This window comes from Mauremys reevesii, linkage group 25 (assembly GCF_016161935.1).
Source record: "Mauremys reevesii isolate NIE-2019 linkage group 25, ASM1616193v1, whole genome shotgun sequence".
NCBI classification, from domain to species: domain Eukaryota; kingdom Metazoa; phylum Chordata; order Testudines; family Geoemydidae; genus Mauremys; species Mauremys reevesii.
In genome coordinates this window covers 1,108,542-1,127,326 of record NC_052647.1, presented here as the reverse complement: position 1 = coordinate 1,127,326, position 18,785 = coordinate 1,108,542, and the positions used below count along the sequence as shown (strand labels likewise).

The 18,785-nt window shown below is 60.0% G+C and overlaps 1 protein-coding gene across 4 annotated transcripts in view; it reads right to left on the bottom strand.

The window, feature by feature from the left end:
* Positions 1–18,785, bottom strand: part of RAPGEF3 (Rap guanine nucleotide exchange factor 3) — a 72,781-nt gene that overhangs the window by 17,711 nt on the left and 36,285 nt on the right. The window contains exons 3-17 of one of the 4 annotated variants that reach the window (XM_039514500.1): positions 13,479–13,532; positions 13,019–13,125; positions 12,228–12,349; positions 11,248–11,416; positions 10,006–10,090; positions 9,179–9,239; positions 8,419–8,495; positions 7,467–7,613; positions 5,423–5,538; positions 4,847–4,935; positions 3,709–3,787; positions 2,323–2,473; positions 2,029–2,111; positions 1,329–1,368; positions 980–1,061 (exon numbers count right to left, since the gene is read on the bottom strand). In XM_039514500.1, the coding sequence (XP_039370434.1) occupies positions 980–1,061; positions 1,329–1,368; positions 2,029–2,111; positions 2,323–2,473; positions 3,709–3,787; positions 4,847–4,935; positions 5,423–5,538; positions 7,467–7,613; positions 8,419–8,495; positions 9,179–9,239; positions 10,006–10,090; positions 11,248–11,416; positions 12,228–12,349; positions 13,019–13,125; positions 13,479–13,532 (1,462 nt within the window). Of the gene's footprint in view, positions 1–979; positions 1,062–1,328; positions 1,369–2,028; positions 2,112–2,322; positions 2,474–3,708; positions 3,788–4,846; positions 4,936–5,422; positions 5,539–7,466; positions 7,614–8,418; positions 8,496–9,178; positions 9,240–10,005; positions 10,091–11,247; positions 11,417–12,227; positions 12,350–13,018; positions 13,126–13,478; positions 13,533–13,700; positions 13,771–18,785 lie in introns of those variants that run through there. The other 3 variants (XM_039514504.1, XM_039514502.1, XM_039514501.1) reach the window with 3 other exon arrangements.

Genomic DNA, 18,785 nt, shown 5'->3' with positions numbered 1-18,785 from the left:
ACATAATCACAGTGTGAGAGGGAGCCCAGGTTGGCAAGACAGAGGTCTCAGCAGTACCCTAGTTCTGGTGGCACCCTTGAGAACGCATCACAGAAGCGCAACACCCCACATACCTACAAGGTGACTGTTTCTAAGGGGAGGGGCTACACCTCACACACCTACAGGGGAGATGTTGCCTCTGCGGATGCCTAAGAAGTCACAGGAGTTTACCTGTAGCTCTAGGACCCTAGGTGTGTGTGTGCATCTGTGAAGGGGCAGAAACAGTCTGGGGGGGGCAGAAGCAATCTGTGTGTGTACGTTGTGTGTGAGGGGGCAGAAGCAGACTGGTATATGGTGTGGTGAGGAGGCGGAAGAAATCTGTGTGTGTTTTGTGTGTGTGAGAGGGGACAGAAGCAGTCTCTGTGTGTTGTGTGTGTGAGAGAGAAAGAGAGGGCAGAAGCCATCTGTGTGTGCGGGTGTGAGGGGGTGGAACCAGTGTGTGTGTATGTGTGTGTGAGAGAGGAGTCTTTGTGTGTGGTGTGTGTGTGAGGGGGTGAAAGCAGTGTGTGTGTGTGTGTGTGTGACTCTGTATGTGTGTGGTGGGGGGATGAAAGCGTGAAGGCTGTGTGTGTGTGAAGGGTGGAAGCAATCTGTGTGTGTGTGTGTGTGTGTGTGTGTGTGTGTGTAAGTGTGTGTGTGTGTGTGTGTGTGTGTGTGTGAGAGAGAGAGAGAGAGAGAGAAGGGGCAGAAGCAGTCTGGGTGTGGGGGGGTGAAAGCAGTGGGGGAGGCAGATGCAGTCTTGTGTGTGTGTGTGTGTGTGAAGTGGTGGAAGCAGTTTGTGTGTGTGTGTGTGTGTGTGTGTGTGTGAGAGGGGGGAGGTGGAAGCAGTCTGTGTGGGTGTGAGTGTGCTGTGCATGTGTGTGGGTGAGGGCACAGAAGCAGTCTCTTTGTGTGGTGTGTGCACACCCATGTGTGTGACGGGCGGCCGCAGAGCTGCTACCTTTGTCCTGGGCTCCGATGGCACAGCTGTTATTCAGCGTGGCATCCTCCAGGCTGGCGATCCAGTTCCCCGTGCTCCGAACCTGGGATGGGGGAATGGAGAAGCGTCCGCATGGGGTGCTGAATGGCAGACACTGGTATCTGCCGTGCTCACAGCCCAAGGGCACAGCACTTCCATGGAGACCCACAGGGCAGCTCAGGTGAGCCAAGCCCTCAAAGCCCCACACAATTGCCCTCAGCCTGTGTCAGGGCCACTCCCCTTCGGGGCGTTTCCTTGGCTCCCTGCCCACCCATCAAGCCCTTTGGAGAGGGGCAGCAGGTGCCCCGCGGCGCTGCTGGGCTGTCGGTACCTTGAGCTGTGGAGATGCGCTTCCGCCACCGTTCTCCAGTCTGCAAAGAGGAGAAACACACAGGGGTGAGAGCCCTAGAGCCGGCCCCTCCCAGGTGTGAATCAGCTCCCTGCAGTCACAGCCCCCAGGGGGCACCACGTCGCCCGGAGCAGAGCCGGCAGCTGTGAGTTCACTTGGGGAGTTCAGCTTGGAGCTCCTCCACCAGAGCACTGAGCCCCAGAGCTTCCTGTGTGTTTAACCCCCTCCTTCTCAGCTGGGAGCCCAGATACCTGGATGGGGAGAGGGTCCGAATGCTACTGACTAGTCTCCTCCTCCACAGAGCGTGTCCTCCTGTCACGTCCCAGAGCCCTTAGCCTGCCAAGTCCATTCCCTCTGAGGCACAGAGAGGCCTGCCCAGCCACGCGAGTTAGCAGCGGGGCTGGGGTAGAAGGCAGACCTCTTGACTCCCCACCCCCACTCTAACCCCACACACCTGCACATCCACCCTAGGACCCAGGAGTCCAGCGCCCCACTCACTGCCGCACGGGTTACACCACAGCCTCTCCAGCGTGGCCAAGGCCACATCGCTGGGACTCAGGCCCGTGTGAGGCACAGGCATGGCTCCGGTTACGGCAGAGCTGCCGTGAGAGATATCCATCTAGGCACGGATGGGGCCTCAGGGGGGTCGGATGTAAGGAGGTGGGGCGGGGCGCTGACTCACGTTCTGTTCCTCCGACGATCCTGTGTCGGGTCCCGGAGCAGGTTGCACAGGCGGGGATCCCGGCTCACAAAATCCGAGAGGTTCTGCAGGACAAAGGCTCTGGAATCACGTCCTCATGGGCTGCATCCCCACTGGCAAGGGACGTGCAAGGAACAGTGGCCACAGGTGGCAGGGGACAGAGCTCAGCACCTCCGAGGTTATTCCCTTGGATGTCAGCCCCCTTGAGCCCGCTGCTTGCCACACTCCCCCACCCATGTGCTGCTTAGCTCCTCCCCTGCTCCCTCCCCCCAGTACCTGCAGAAGGTTTATGGCACAGTGGTCGGCCTGCAGCAGGGGCCCATAGAGCAGCACCCACTGGCTGACCAGCCTCAGGATCTTCTGCCGCTTGCTGAGGGAGTAGACAGCCTTCTCCTGCTCCGAGCCCTCGGACGGCTCCGCATGGAAAGTGGGGGCCAGTCAAGGAAGCCTCTAGGTCAGTGTGTGCTGGGAGCAGTAATGGGGTCAGGCAGCAAGTCTGCAGGGCATGCCCGGGGCAAGCGGCCCCACTGCAGAGGGGCCCCAGAGAACAGCAGAAGCGATCAGCCCCACAGTACAGGCATGTGGGAAGTGTGCATGGCAGGAGGTGATCGGACCCACGGCATGGGCGGAGGGGGGACCAGGACGCCCACATTGCTGGCTCTAACAGCACTGCCCTTTTGCTGACAGTCACCCCATTCCACATTCCAGACACATGCACACACACACACACACGCGCGCGCACACACACACACACACCAAAGTGCAAGCAGCTCTGTCTAGTCTGTAGCTCGGCGGCTGGGATGCCTTTGCTCTCTGCATATGGCCCCTGTGCAGTGTGCAGCTCGGTGCAGACTGGCCCCAGGCAGCAGGTGCTTTGAGCCAGAGGGACGCAGACTATGGCCACGCAAGAGAGCTCAGAGCCGGTGTAACCTGCTCTATGCAGATGGGAGAGATTTCTCCCATCGACTTCATCACTACACCCCAACGAGTGGCGGCAGCTACACCCCACCTACACAGCCTGTCCACACCAGCACCTAGGTTGGTGTAACTTACGTCACTCAAGGGGGTGGTTTATTCACACCCCTTGGCAGTGCAGACATAGCCTTAGACTGAGACCAGCAGGGTCTCCCAGAGGCAGGGGCAAGTGGGGTAATTTGCCCCGGGCCCCACAGAGGCCCTGCAAGCTACTCCGGGTTTCCAGCAGCGGGTGCCACCTGGTAAGTACAAGAGCCTCAAGTGGCGGAAAAAAGAAAAGAAAAAAAGCTGCGATCGGCGGCACTTAGGCTGCTCTACCGCCGCTGCTTCATTCTTTGGTGGCAATCCGGTGGCGGGTCCTTCCCTCCAAGAGGGATCCGCCGCCGAAGACCCGGCCCTGCCCCAGGCCCCCTGAATCCTCTGAGCAGCCCTGGAGACCAGCAAAATGAGCCAGGAGTGAGTGTGGATGGGGCGGCACCACTGGGCCAGTGGGCCCTGAGAATGGGCCTGTCTCTTCAGACAGAACACACAGGCTGCAGAGCTACAGACCCCCCAGTGGCTCTCTGGCGAGCTCCTCACAGATTCTCTCTGTTTCTCTGTCTTTCGTGGTCAGGAGGAAATCCTCGTGACCCACCCCGTCCCTGGCTGCCCCGCGAGGCGCTGGTCCTTGCAGCCCTAACAGGATATTGGTGCAGCAGAGCTCTGCAGAGCTGGGTGGTCGGCATGAACACATTGTAGGTCAGCAGGAAATCCCCAACCAAGGTATCTGAAAAACACCAGCCCAGCACACGTTAAAGGGTCCTCGCCCCAGGCAGGACCCACTGGTTCTGAGCCCAGCAGCAATCCCAGGGCAGGGGGCTCTGAGCCCAGCAGACTCCCATCATCCCAGTCCCCTGCCCCCAAACCACCTCAGCCCCCTGTACTCCCATCCCCCAACCATCCCAGCTCCCTCAAACCATCCCAGCCCCCATGTCCTACAAGCCCACAACCATCCCAGCCCCCTGCGCTCCCACCATGCCCCCAGTCATCCCAGCCCCCTGCGTTGCCTTCAGAGCTGGATGGCTAGAGAGCAGCTGCCGCTCTCCGGCTGCCCAGCTCTGAAGGCAGCGCCACCGCCAGCAGCAGCACAGAAGTGAGGGTGGCCTGGTATGGTATTGCCACCCTTACTTCTGTGCTGCTGTTGATGGCGGCGCTGCCTTCAGAGCTGTGTGCCTAGCCAGCAGCAGCCGCTCTCCAGCTGCCCAGTTCTGAAGGCAGCGCAGGAGGAAGGATGGCAATAGCCTTGCAACTCTCTTTTGGGTCGGGACCCCCAGTTTGAGAAATGGTGACTTAAGGGCTTTATATGTTTGTGGTTTTAAATACATAGTCATGCTTTGTCACAACACTGCCATTTAAGATTTAAATATCTTGAAACCATGAAATTCAATATTTTTAAAATACTATGATCATGAAATATACCAAACTGGACCATGAATTTGGTAAGGCCCTAACTATGGGCATTGTGTGGAGGATGTAAGACAGTCTCTGCTCTATGAACTGCCTGAGCGCAGCACTTCCCTTTAGTGCTGGAGGAGCCTGGCACCATGTCCCAGCGCAGAGAAGCTCTGCATGTGCACATGTGTGTCCATGAGTGTGTATCTGTGTACATGTGTATCAATGCACATGTCTGTGCATGTGTGTATCTCTGTGCACGGGCATGTCTGCGCCTGTGTATCTGGGAACGCGTGTATCTGTGTGTGTCTGTGCACACGTATCTGTGGGAGGGTGTATCTGGGGATGCATGTCTGGGCATGTGGCGAGCCCAGCCCAGCAAACCCACACATACCCAGGGGGTCTGAGAACGTTGCATCCAGCCTCATGGCTTCCAACAAATGCTCCAAGATCTTGTCAGGGGTCCCAGCCATCACCGAGTACCTGGAGGACAGAGCACACCCAGGCATGTCAGACTCCCACAGGGTCATAAGCCTCATCCCCTAGACTTGTGGCTGAGCCACAGCCCACACAGGCTCAGCAGAGCCACCAGGTGGCCAACTACAGAGATGCCTCTACCTGCCCCACACACACACCCAATCTGGCAGCTGGGGCCCACAGCTCAGATGTGTCCCAGCATCCTTTGCAACAAGCACCACGGCTCCTTTGAAATGTTGCAGCTGCCTCCCACAATGGATTCTGGGAGGCCAAGGGGAGCAGAAGCAACAGCTCCCCACCCTGCTGCATCAGACAGCTGGACCCCATCAGAGGGAGGCGATGGGGTGAGGGTGGGAGCTGCAGGGGGCAGCCTGGGGTTGCAGTGAGGTCTCCCTGGGAACAACCCAGTCTGTCTCAGTGCCGCCTGGGCCCTGGGGTGCTGCTGGTCCCAGGCCTGGCAAGGTTTTGGCCGCAGGGGTAGAAGCCGCTTTACCTACTGCTCCCCGCGGACGGTGACTGGTTGCTGGAGCTGCTCCCCTGCAGGTTTTTCTCCAGCACTAACACCACCTTCCCGTGTTCCTTCAGGCGCATGGTATTGGCCTCGACATCCTAGAGAATCCAACGTCAGTGCTGCTGCTGAACTGTCCCAGTGAGATGGGTCAGCAGGGGTGGGGTGGGGCAGTGCAAGAACTGGGGCCGGAATAGGGCACTGCAAGGACTGGGGCAGGGCAAGGGGCAGGACAATGCCTGGGGCAGGCGTAGGGCACTGCAAGGACTGGGGCAGGGGCAAGGATTGGGGCAGGGGCAGGGCTGGGGGCAGAGCAAGGACTGGGGTAAGGCCAGGGTGGGGCCAGAGGCAGAGAAAGGGCTAGAGCAGGCCAAGGGACAGGGCAAGGACTGGGGCAGAGTGGGGGTGGGGGCAGGAAGTCCACCCCCTTCCTAGGCACCAGGAACCTAGATGCACCAGGTCCCTCCCGTTCCCCCAGTGACTGTTGGTCCCTGCATTGGGATCTGCTCACGCTGGTGGCTGCCCTGCCCTGGGACTCGTCCTGAGGCAGGTGTTTCCCAGGGCAGAGTGGGGCGGTGGGTGACAGCAGCACAGTGGGCTGGAGAACGAAGTGCCTGGGTACCAGGCAGCCCCAGGCAGAAAGGCACCAAGTCCCGTTCCCTGGTTGTTTCTCTCAGCCGGCCGGCAGAGGGTCCTGGTGACACCCTCATCAGGCCCAGGAGCTCCATGGATGTGAGTGCTGGGCCAGAGAGAGCCCCAGCCAGCGGAAACCGGACCATGAGACCAAGATGCCTGACCGCACGATGTGGATAATAGAGCAGATGCAGGTGGTTTCCAGGGGGCCCGTGGCTGGAAACGGCTCGTCCCAGCCCCGAGGAGAATATCAACGATGATGGACAGAGCCAAGGAGGTGGGGTCACAGGCAATTAGGCAGGCTCCATGGAGGGCACCATGCATCAGTCCCCATGTGTGACAGAGTGGGAATTTTTCATAATATTTTGGATGATTGTGTGTGCCTCAGTTTCCCCTACGTGTGCATGGTTAACTAAGTGGGGGAAGATCCGGGTGTGGCTATCTGAGGCCTGGGATGAGAAGGCAATGACCATTCCAATTGCCCCAGACATTTGACAGCAGACCCCTCTGCAGGAAGCCAGCTGGAGTACAAAGGGCTGGGAGGAGGCCAGGTGACACTATTTGCTTGCGAACAAGGACAAAAGGCCTGAGGAGGGGTCAGGCAGTGGTGTTAAGTGTGGGTTGCTGGAGGGGCAGAAGCTCCTGGCCTGTAACTAAAGAGGGGTTGGAGAGGGCTCTGGCTCTGGTCTGACCCAGCTGGACTTTGCGGTAACTTTCTGTTCTCTGTGTTAACTAAGGACTTTCTACACTGTGTTCCAGACCTCTACTAAACCCTCCTGCATTCACACTGCTGGCTGAGTCACTCCAGATTAAGAAAGTTGGGGGTGCCTTGCTCCCTTTGGGTGTGTAAGTCTCCCTCCATGCCCAATCCAGCTGCAGGGAGCTCATGGTGTGAGGCTCCGAAGTTCAGACCCAGGAGGTGGTGAAGCCAAGGGGCTCACCCCAGTGACAGAGTGTGACCCTAATGGGGCTGATACACTGAAGGGTGCCTCCCAGGGATCGTTCCAGGGCGGTACAAGAGCACTGGACCTGAGGATCCATGACACCATGGCACCAGGCCCAGGGCACAAGGCCACACAGCAGGAAACGGACACAGCCTCCTTGCAGCTGGGGCTGCACTGCGGATGTGCCTGCAGCGGGGACTCAGCGGGACAGTACAGAGCTCAGGGGGTCAGCCAGCCCCCCAGCCCCCAATAAACCTTCCTGCTACACAGTGTCCCCAGCCCTATCCCCAGCCTGGTACACCATGGACACAGGGCCATGGGGCTCTGGTGATGTGAGATGACCCACAGACCAAAGAGGCAGCAGCCTGCTTGGCAGGGGCAGCAGGAAGGGGAACACAGGAGAACTGCCCTCCGGGGGTGGCTGGGCCCCGTGGCTCAGGGTCTGGGCCCACCTTGAGGATGCGGTTGAAGTCTCGCTTGTCCACGCGCAGGAAATGGCAGTTGTCCTCCCGCAGGATGATGGTGGCGGCTCGGGGGGCATCGTTCACCAGCGCCAGCTGTCCAAAGTCATCACCCTCGTGCAGGGTGGTCACCAGGCCCTGGGGGTGGCAGCTGGGTGAGAAACCAGAGACCCCCACACCATCACCCGCCGGCTGGGGAGCAGGGGATCCGGGAGGCGCTGGGATGTAGGGGGAGCACCATGCTGGCCCAGGGGGCACAGGCCCTTCAGCTCCCACCTCCACTGGTTGCTCTCAAGGGGCGGAGCCGAAAGGTCCTGGTTCCGTCCCAGAAATGGGGCCCAGCTAAAGTGACCAGATATCCCGATATTAGGGGCTTTGTCTTACATAGGCAACTATACTCTCCCCGGTCCTGATTTTTCACACTTGCTATCTGGTCACCCTAGGCCCAGTCTGGAGGTCCTGGTTCCATCCCAGCAGTGGATCCCAGTGGGCCTGCAGGTGGAGGAGCCAGGAGATCCTGGTTACGTCCCAGCAGTGGGGCCCAGTGGGATTGCAGGGGGAGGAGCCTGGAGATCCTGGTTCTGTCCCAGCAGTGGAGCCCAGTGGGCCTGCAGGGGGAGGAGCCTGGAGATCCTGGTTCTGTCCCAGCAGTGGAGCCCAGTGGGCCTGCAGGGGGAGAAGCCTGGAGATCCTGGTTCTGTCCCAGAAGTGTGGCCCAGTGGGATTGCAGCGGGAGGAGCCTGGAAGTCCTGGTTCTGTCCCAGCAGTGGAGCCCAGTGGGATTGTAGGGGCAGGGCAGCATGGAGGTCCTGGTTCTGTCCCAGCAGTGGAGCCCCGTGGGATTGTAGGGGCAGGGCAGCGTGGAGGTCCTGGTTCCGTCCCAGCAGTGAGGCCCAGTGGGATTGTATGGGCAGGGCAGCGTGGAGGGCGGGGAAGCACATACCTTGCCATGGGTGACCACGTTCACTGAGCCCTTCCAGATGATGTACCACGAGGTGCCTTTGTCTCCTTGGCTGAACACTGCAAAGAAGCCGTGGTTTGTCCAGGGAGCCCAAGCGACTGCAGATGGGGCAGCCCTTGTCAGGGGTCTAGACCGCACATCCCAGCCTCGCAGAGACTCTGCGTTCCAGGGGAGCTGCCGTGCCCAGCCCAGCCCTGCCCTGGGGAGCACGGAGATCTGGGGAGCCCGGGACGAGCACTCTCAGGGCTGGTGCTTTGGCCGGCTCCGTCCCCTAAGCCGTGAGGACCTGTGGGGCAGCACAGCGGGGTCGGGATGTGCCAAACGCTGAATGCCACCGTTTCCAGCCATTCCCATGCTGACCGCCCAGGAACTCAGAGAGCACAGGGCTCAGGTCCTGCACCCCAGCAAACAGCCCCGGGGCTCCTCCCTTCCCTTCCTGCAGGGCCTGGTGGGCACAAGGGTCCCTGGGATCAGAGCCCTGTGGTGGGTGCCAGGGGAGGTCACTGCCCTCTCTGGTGCTGGTCAGTCTGCTGTGCAGTGCCAGGCAATGGCACACCATGGAGCAGTGCCTGGTGTTGCATCTCCAAGGTGTAACTTCCTGGTCAGAGGATGCCTGGCACCAGGCTGGGCACAGTGGTGCCCCAGGAACCAGACTGGCAGAGCGCAGGACACCCTCCTCTGGGCCCAGGCTGGGAGGAGCACGTGCACAGAGTCACTGGCTGGGGCAGGCTGTGATACTCACACACGGTGCCCGCTTTAGGGTGTGACTCAAACAGTAGCACAGAGGCCAGCTCCCGCTTCACCTGCAATGAGAGACACCCCTTAGCGCTGCCCCGGCACAGGGTGAGGGTCGTGGGATGGAGGGGCGGGCGCTGGATGGCATGAGGCCTGGGCTGAATGAGATCAGCACGAGTGGGAGGGAGGGGCGCTGCTGGGCCGGGCTTGCCTGGCAGAACTTGGCAGGAGCAACAGCAGGGGCCCAGTGGGTCTCAGTGAGATGCCTGGGGAGTTGGGTACCGGAACTCCATGGGGCCATGGGGGCAGAGAGTGCCGGGGGGTCGGGATGGACAGTCTAGGATACATAGAGGGCAAGAGGTGCTTGTCAGGGGGTGCTCCATGGCTGGAAGGAGGCTGGAGCTGGGTAAAGGCAGCAGGGGTAGAGGTGGAGCAGGACTGTAGGTGGGGTGGAAGGCAGCAAGGGTGATGTGGGATGGGGAGTGGGGGCTGACGGGGGGACAGAGCAGGGGTTGACAGTGGGGAGGAGTGGGGGCTGCTGGGGAAAGGAGAATGGGGGCTGGCAGGCGGAGGAGTGGGGACTGGCGGGGGAGGGCAGAGCAGGGGTTGACCATGGGGAGGGGAATAGGGACTGGTGGGGGCAGGGAATGGGGGCTGGCAGGTAGAGGGCAGCAGGGCTGGCGGGAGAGGGGCTGGTGAGTGGGGGGGCAGGGGTTGACCATTGGGTGGGGAATAGGGGCTGGCAGGTGGAGGGCAGCAGGGCTGGTGGGGAGAGGGGCTGGTGAGGGGGGGGGAGCAGGGGTTGGCCGGGGTGAGGGGGGAGCCAGCACTCACCGAGTGGGAAAGATGAGCCACAGCTTTGATGTGCAGCAGCTCCTCAAAAATGAGCTCCAGCTCGTCCTCCGTGCGCTGGGCAGGGCTGGGGAGAGAGTGGTGTTACCCTGGCACTGGCCCTGCCTGGGGCACAGAGCCCCATGCTGGGCATGGCCCCACACAGAGGGCAGCCCCCTCAGCTGGGCAACCACCCCCCCATGAGGGCAGCCCCTCCCCCCCAACTCAGGCCTGGCCTCATGCGGGGCAGCTCCCCCATCCCTGGCATGACCCCACATGAGGGCAGCCCCCTGAGCTGGGCCTGGTCCCATGCAGAGGGCAGCCCTTGGCCAGGCAGCAGGGTGGGTCTCTGCTGTCTAGGGGGGGTCCGTGTGTCTACGATCTGGAGTTGAGGGCACTGACCACGCACATGTACTCCAGCCTGGCAGGACAATTCCAGGATCCAGGCAGACCACAGATCCCTTGTTGTAATGCGGGGAGATGGCCCACTCAGCGCCCTCTACACCCCACCTGGGGTCTCAGGCCCACTGAGCCCGGCTGCTCTGGGTGGCAGCCCAGCCAGGGGGGGCGGGTCTCTTGGTGGCAGCCCAGCCGTTGGGAGGGCGGGTCTCTTGCTGGGCAGCCCAGCCGTGGGGGAGGGCAGGGCTCTTGGTGGGTAGCCCAGCCGTGGGGGAGGGCAGGGCTCTTGGTGGGTAGCCCAGCCGTGGGGGAGGGCAAGTCTCTTGGTGGGTAGCCCAGCCGTGGGGGAGGGCAGGGCTCTTGGTGGGTAGCCCAGCCGTGGGGAGGGCAAGTCTCTTGGTGGCAGCCCAGCCGTGGGGAGGGCGGGTCTCTTGGTGGGTAGCCCAGCCGTGGGGGAGGGCAGGGCTCTTGGTGGGCAGCCCAGCCGTGGGGAGGGCGGGTCTCTTGGTGGCAGCCCAGCCGTGAGTGAGGGCAGGGCTCTTGGTGGGTAGCCCAGCCGTGGGGGAGGGCAGGGCTCTTGGTGGGCAGCCCAGCCGTGGGGAGGGCAGGGCTCTTGGTGGCAGCCCAGCCGTGGGGGAGGGTAGGGCTCTTGGTGGGCAGCCCAGCCGTGGGGGAGGGCGGGTCTCTTGGTGGCAGCCCAGCCGTGGGGAGGGCGGGTCTCTTGGTGGGTAGCCCAGCCGTGGGGAGGGCGGGTCTCTTGGTGGGTAGCCCAGCCGTGGGGAGGGCGGGTCTCTTGGTGGCAGCCCAGCCCTCCCCCAGCCATGGGGGCACATGTGGCATACTCACGGCTTGCGCAGGGCCATGGTGAGCAGTGCATCAGGGCCCAGCTGGGCCAGAAAGGCCAAAGCCTCCAGTAGCTCCTCAGTGTCCCAGGCGCCAGGCTCCAGAGTCAGCTCCCCCTCGGCAAAGCGGTAAAACTGGGCATCCTTGTCCTGGAAATGCCACTCCTGCTTCACTGGGGAAAGAGCCACATGGCAGCATCAGCCTGTGTGCGACACCGTGCGTGACACGAGCCTGGCTGGCAAAGTGCCTGGACCAGGTGACGAGCTGCTGTGAGCCCGTGAGAGGGCAGGGCCAGCGTGAGATGGGTAGGAACAGACACCAGGGTTACAGTGGGCACTGTCAGCGTGTGCCGTGGGGGGGGAGGGTGCGCACAGGCAATTCCCCCCTCGCTCTCCTTATCATGGGCAGACACTTGACAGGATCTTGAATTGGGCCCTAGCCCCTGGCCCCACAGCACAGAGCCCAGTCACGGAGCTAGAGTTTGGCGACGGTGTAAGTCTGACACATCCATGCAGCCCCTGGCCCATCCCATGGGCTCCTCACACTCCTGGCAGCCCCACCCCAGCGGGTCCTGGCCCAGCAACTCCACGTGGTTTCCAGCCTCACCCCTGTCAGACCCCATAGGACCTCAGCCTGCCCCACCAGGGTCCTGGCAGTCCCTGGCACATCTCACGCTCCATACCTGGCCCAGCCCACAGCCTGCCCTGCCAGGCCCCATGGGGTCCTCAGCCTGCCCTGCCAGACCCCACACAGCCCCTGGCCTATCCTGCCCTGCTGGGTCCTGGCCCACCACAACCTGACAAACTCCACATGGCTCTCAGCCCCACCCTGTGCCCTTGGGCCCTACACAGGCCCTGGCACGCCCAGTCCCCAGCCTAGTCCACCCTGCCACACTCCATATGTTCTCCAGCCTGCTCCTCCCAGCTTGGCACTGCAGAGGTGGCCGGAGTCCTGGAAGCTCCCAGACCCTTTGTGATTCTCACCATGAGTCAGGACTCCTCCATCCACCAGCACTTGGCAAACCCCAATGGCCTGGCCCCGCGTTTGGATGGACAGCCCTGCACTGAGCAGCCAGTCTACCAGCTCCTTCCCGGAGCAACAATGCCTGCAGGGGAAAAAGGGCGATGGATGGGTGAGACGAGACTAGTGACCTGGGGAATTCAGGGCTGGCATAGCGAGGCAGGAAAAAAGGTGCAAGGAAGGTTTGTGTGGAATATCAGGGCTGTGGGTGGGGATTGAGCAGCACCAGCAGAGCTGCAGACAGGGGGACCCAGGGCAGGTACTGCAGGGGCTGGGGTTTAGGATTGAGGGGCACCAGCAGAGCTGAGGAGGGCGGGGGAAACCCAGGGTGAGGATAGCTGGGGCTGTGGGTGAGGATTGAGGGGCACCAGCAGAGTTGTGGGGGGGACCCAGGGGGGGAATAGAAGGGGCTGAAGGTCAGACCAAGGGGCTCCGGCAGAGCTGGGGAGGGAGGGACCCAGGGCAGGTACTGCAGGGGCTGTGGGTCGGAGGGCAAGGCTGTGTGGAGGAGGACACTTGCCCTGCTTTGTGACTGACATTTAGCGACATTACATTCTCTCGGGTAGGAAGCACCAGGCCTGCAAGGGTCCATGATTGTCTCTCCCTTTCTGGCTTTGGGGATGGGGCCATGACGTCCCACCTGTCTGTCCAGGTCTAGCCCCAAGGAGGGTCCATACCCAGGCACACAGAAGCTGCCCGGCGAGGCTCCCTCACTGGTAGGTACTGCCATGGCCACAGAGCAGGGCCATCCCACCTGTGGTGCCTGAGGTGGTACTTGTGATCGCGGATGAGGCCAGGACAAGAGCTCACGAGGTGGCTGTACAGGAGTCTCCCCGCTCTCCAAACCTTCTCTGCATGTGCCTGGGGGACAAACAAGCATCAGCAGTCAAGAAGCTGGGCACAGGACTGGGCACTTCCTCCCTAGCCCTGTCTGTACGAGCCTTTGGCACTGCTTGCCCCATGTTGGCTCTCCCATGCTAAGCAGGGTCACTGCTGCTCACAATTTGGATGGGAAACCAGCAAGATAAAACTACCCCCCAGCTCCCTCTCCCCTTGCTGCCCACTGAGCTACCCAGCCAGTGTCCAGGGATGCCATGGGATGCCCTGCAAGCAACAGGCAGCAAGGGCCTTTTGAGTTGCTTTCTTTGCCCAGGGCAGCGAACTGCCTCCCGGTGATGGGGGTGGCTTCCCGAAGCAGGGGCTACCCCACTCACCTGCGTACGGCTCTGCCCACAGTCTGGGGCTGATTCGCTGTCAGGGAGCGGCGTCTGGAAAGCAACAGGACAGAGACGTTCCTCAGTTAGTGGCAAACAGGGGCCCCTCCACACCCACTCCCTCCGTTTGAGGCACGCAGTGGCACGGGGATCCCTGTTGCTAAAGAGGCCACTGTGAAGGGCAGGGATCATGTGGTGACAGCAGAGCCCTCCCAGTCCTACCCTGCGGGGGAGAGGGGCCTTTCCAGGATGACTCCTGGATTACATTGCAAGCCCCCAGCCTGCAGAAATCCCTCTCTGTGCTGCAAGCCTCGCAGACGCTAAGCAAGGTTGCCCCCTAGCAGTTGTTTGCTGTTTAACAGCTGCCATTTCCCACCTCAACAGCAGTTGCATGTGTGGTGAGTGCAGTGGGCAGTTTCTTCAGTGTAAAATTCTGACTGGAGAGGAATGGACGGGAATGAGAGCGAAGCATGGGCAGCTGGCTACGAGGCCCTTTAGAACCAGCCCGTTGTTACTGGTATCAGATTAGTCGGCCAACCATCATTGCTCCTTTGCTTAATGTGCTGCTACTGGCAACAGTTTTTGTGGGGGTTTCCCCCACTTAAATACAAGTAATTGGCAGTAACAAGCCCATCCTCATCACACTGCCCAGCCAGCACCTACTTCCTGGGGCAGGGCTATGCACCCCATGGGCTGGAGCATTGGTGCACCGGACAGTTAGGTGATGTAACTGAAAAAAAATCAGGACTAGAACTCATGACCTCCTGACCCCAAACACAGTGCACGCTGCATAGGAGCTGGCCCTCCACATGATCACAGCTGGGACAGAGCCTCACTCATTAGCCAGCGTGGGATTCTGTCTGTAGCCCAAGCCAGGTCCCGACTCTGCTCTCAGCTCAGGGAGCTGCCTGGGGACCTGTGAGCAGGGCTTAGCCAGAGCCTGTATGTGAGGCCTGGCCGCAGGGGTGCGGGAACAATTTGTATAGTGGGGGCGCTGAAAGCCAGTGAACCAAACTGTAAACCTTGTATAGGATGGAAACCACTTCAAGCCAGAGGGTGCGGCAGCACCCCCAGCATCCCTAGTTCCCACATCTATGGGCCTGGCAATATGAAGAAAGTTTCTCTGGCCATGGTTAGAGTTGGGTGGGTTTGGCGCTGCTGCTGGCCAGTCTAGGGCCCAAGGGACCGCTGGGTCCAAGCCTAGCTTCCGACTGGCTCACAAATGTCTCAGCTGTGCAGGGATCTGGCCAGGCTTATCGGCCTCCCGTACATCTCTAGGAAGAAAAAGAAACAGCAGGAAGATCTGTAATACGTCACAGTGCTCAGAGCTCAGAACAACAGCTGGGGCATACACTGCCCCCTCGCAGCCAGGGTGCTGCAAACTGGCACTAAGTCAAGGCTTCGATCAGGCAGGGCAGAACTAATCTCTCTTGTGGGCCAGCTGCTCTGTCCCCCTAGTGTTGGCAGCCTCCAAACCCACCAGGAAGGTAAACTGGGTCACAATACACAGTACTGCTGAGGCCAAGGAATCCCAGCTGAGCCTGGCCTACCCATCGTGAGCATTGCGGATCAAAGAGCTTCCTCCCATGGCTAAGAATGGAAAGGGCAGGCAATTCTCTGGAGACGAGGCCTCGAGGGAACCCTCAGCATCTCTGTTTTCCAACCCCTTGGCCCTGCCCTGGCTCATTCAGCTCTGGAAGGATCCCAGCTGCACAAGAGCCCGGCACCAGCCCTCTGATCCTGAGTAAGAGGCATGTGTACTTCGATCCAAGTCCTGCTTTGCTCTCCACTGCCCTGCTGTTCTTCTCCCTGATCCTTTCTCCTCCGATCCCCCACCTCCCACATATATTTATATTTGCTGGGGTTCAAACTTGAGTGGTGCCTCACCAACATTCGTGGCCTTTCACACACACTTTCCATGAGCATTTGAGCATGCAGGCTTCTCTCACGCTAATACGTGCTGAATGCTGATGTCTCATAGACAGAAGGGACCATCATGATCATCTAATCTGACCTCCTGCACATCGCAGGCCTCAGAACCTCACCCATTCACTCCTGGAATAGATCCCTAACCTCTGGCTGAGTTACTGAAGTCCTCAAATCACAAATTAAAGACTTAAAATTAGAGAATCCACCATTTACTCTTGTTTAAACCTGCAAGTGACCCGTGACCCATGCTGCAGAGGAAGGCAAAAAAAACCAGGGTCTCTGCCAATCTCATTCACAGAAAGTACATGGCAAATTGCATATTTGATTTTAAAATTTGCAATTTGTAGAAGGTCGGTAAGTTGCATTAGACATCCAATCAGACAGCAGAAACAACAGCATATGACTTGTGTCCCTAGCCAATGGAGCGCCCATTTTCAATTGTCTATTTGGTTATGGTATTCCCATTACCTGCCCGATGTCACATGATATAGTTTCTGTTCCCTGACTGGCTGATTATGTAACTACAGTAACCAACACATTGGGTGTTGCAGACTGTATTTGTGCAATGTTTATCTGCAGACATGGAAATCACTGAATAATGTTGAAGGATGAAATCTGTAAGCCATGGCCCCTCTGCCTTGCCTCCAGCACCTGGCCTTGGGTTCAGCTGCTCAGCTTTCCCACAGCAGATCCTTTCCTCACAAATTCTTGTTCAGTGAAAAAAACAATTTTCCACTGAAAAATGTTTCAATGGTAAATGTCCAAGCAGCCCTGCCTCGAGTCGCATTTGGTTGGGGTGGGGCTAATGGAATTTAGCAGCTGGAAACCAGGAGAGGAGTCGGAACCCATGGTCAACCAGCTCCCTGCCGACTCCCAAGGCTCGACTCACCTCCACTAGCAATGGCATGAGACTCATTGTCTGGCCCCTACAACAATCCCAGGCCGTCAGCTGGCTCTGCACCCGCCCAACTCCCTGCCCTGCAGCGTCCCTGCCCACCGGTCCTCAGCGAATTCCCTGGCTGTTTGTCTCGGCCCAAGATTCAGGAAACATTTGCTGAGTTATGGTGTATTTGTCACTGGCATGGACTAGAAAGTGTTGTTCCCCGTTGGTCAAAGCAAGCCAGCCAGAGACAGAGCAGGATTGGGTTGTAGGGAACAACCCTGCACGAGCAGGGACATTCTTATCTCGTATATTGGTCTTGTGGTGATGCCTAGGGGGCCCAATGAAATCCATACTCTGCTGTGCTGGGCACCGTACAGACCCTGAGAGACATTGCCCGGTCATCATCCTGTGGTTCTGAGCACGGCTTGGGCTGGGAAGTGTCAGCATTTGAAGGGTTAATGCTTCACTGAAGTGCTGTGGAACTGCAGCCTCCCTCCAGACCTGTGTTTGCTCACAAGGGTTTGCTGAGGGACTTAGGACATCAATCTGGGGAGCTGGACCCTACAGGAACCAACAGGGCAAGCTGGACTGGGCCCCTTGGGGGTAGTAGGATGACCCAGAGGGGCAGCGCCCAGCCAGACCGAACCAGAAGGGCAGTGCCCAGCCAGACCCAGGATGGCCCAGAGGGGATGACCCAGTCACACCTAGGCATAGAAGCCCCATGCTGCTGAAGGATACTGTTCTCCATCTGTTTCCATGTGAATATATGGAGAGGAGGGCAGGGCCACCCAGAGGGGGAGGCAAGTGGGGCAATTTGCCCCAGGACCCAGGCCCCGCAGGGGCCCCCACGAGAGTTTTTCGAGGGCCCTGGAGCGGGGTCCTTCACTCGCTCCGGGGGCCCCGGAAAACTCTCACGGGGCCCAGGCCCCCGGAGCTTCTTCCACTCCGGGTCTTCGGCGGTGGGGGGTCCTTCCACCCTGGGGCGGACCCCCCGCTGCCAAATTACCGCCGAAGCGGGACCCGCCGCCGAAGTGTCGGGTCTTCGGCAGTAATTTGGCAGCGGGGGGGCCCCGCCGCGGGTCTTCAGGACATTTTGGCGGCGGGTCCCGGAGCAGAAGGACCCCCCGCCACCGAATTACCGCCGAAGCGGGGGCCCCGCGCCGCCAGAGTGCCGGGTCTTCGGCGGTAATTCGGCAGTGGGGGGGCCCCAGCCGTGGGTCTTCGGGGCACTTCGGCGGCGGGTCCCGGAGCAGGACTCCCCCGCCGCCAAATTACTGCCGAAGCGGGGGGCCCCCGCCGCCGAAGACCCCAGGCCCCCTGAATCCTCTGGGTGGCCCTGGAGGAGGGTCTCTTTGCTGGACAGTTTGTTCCCACTCGAGGGGATGGGTAGGAAGCAATTAGCTCAGCATTCCTCTGCTGTGGGGAGGTCTCACAAATCCTCCCAGCCTTGCACAAGGTCACTTGCCAGAGCGTCCGTTTCCTCCAGCCACCGGCGTGTTTACACAGCAAACATCACAAGTGCGCTGGCTGCCAGTGCAGCAAGGAGCACTGAGGGCACGGTGTGCTCAGCTCACGGCAATGGAGACCCAATGCAGGGTGTCGCAGTCTGAGCTGGCCTCCTAGTACCTACAGGGAGACAGGCCGGACAGGTACTGTGAATGAAGTGGGACCCAGATCTGCAGAGCCAACCCTCTAGTGAATGTTATCAAAGAGCAAAACTAGCTGCACTGACATGGTGTTGGGTGGGTGCCAGTGCCCCATGCAGAAGGCCAAGGTGCCACAGGGGCTTGGATGCTCCTCTGCACCCTGGAGCAAGCACATCACACCCTGTGTGGACTTGGAGAGGGTCCATGGCAGCCTCTCCCTCCAGAATAGCAGGGCTGAAGGGACGGCAGCACCAGGACCCCAGTCCTGCAAGGCAGACACCACAGTGATGGGCAAGGGATAAAAAACACACAACAGCACAGTAGTCTCTCCCCAGGCCTCCCCTCAGCCCTGATCCTGTCCAGCCATTCTGAGCAGCAAGGGTGAAGGTCCCCAGTTCATGGAGTAAAGTCCAGAGTTTCACCCTAAACCAGATTGCAGACAAGGCCCAGATCCCAGCATGCTGCTCTGATGTGGTCCCAAAGAAGTCTCAGGGCCACAAGGGCATCTCTAGACCCTGGCCTAGCAAGGAGGAACAAACACGTCCCTCTGAGGGCTGCATCTGTCAATGCCAGCTGGGGATGGCAGGGCTCGAATCTATGGGACCAGCTCACTCCTTAGTGGCAGGAGAATCTCTGGGACAAATTCTGTTTGTGCCAATTTACACCAGCAAAGACTTTGTCACTTGTACTCTGAGCCCTAGAGTGACCGCGGCTCCTCCCTGGCAGAGCCAGCAGAGCCTGCATTAACAGCACATGGTGCCGGCAGCAACTGGGCAAAGCAAAGGCACAGACTGCAGTGCGAGTCTGTGGGAGCGAGCATTCCTGGCCCCTGCACTGGGATTCCAGAAC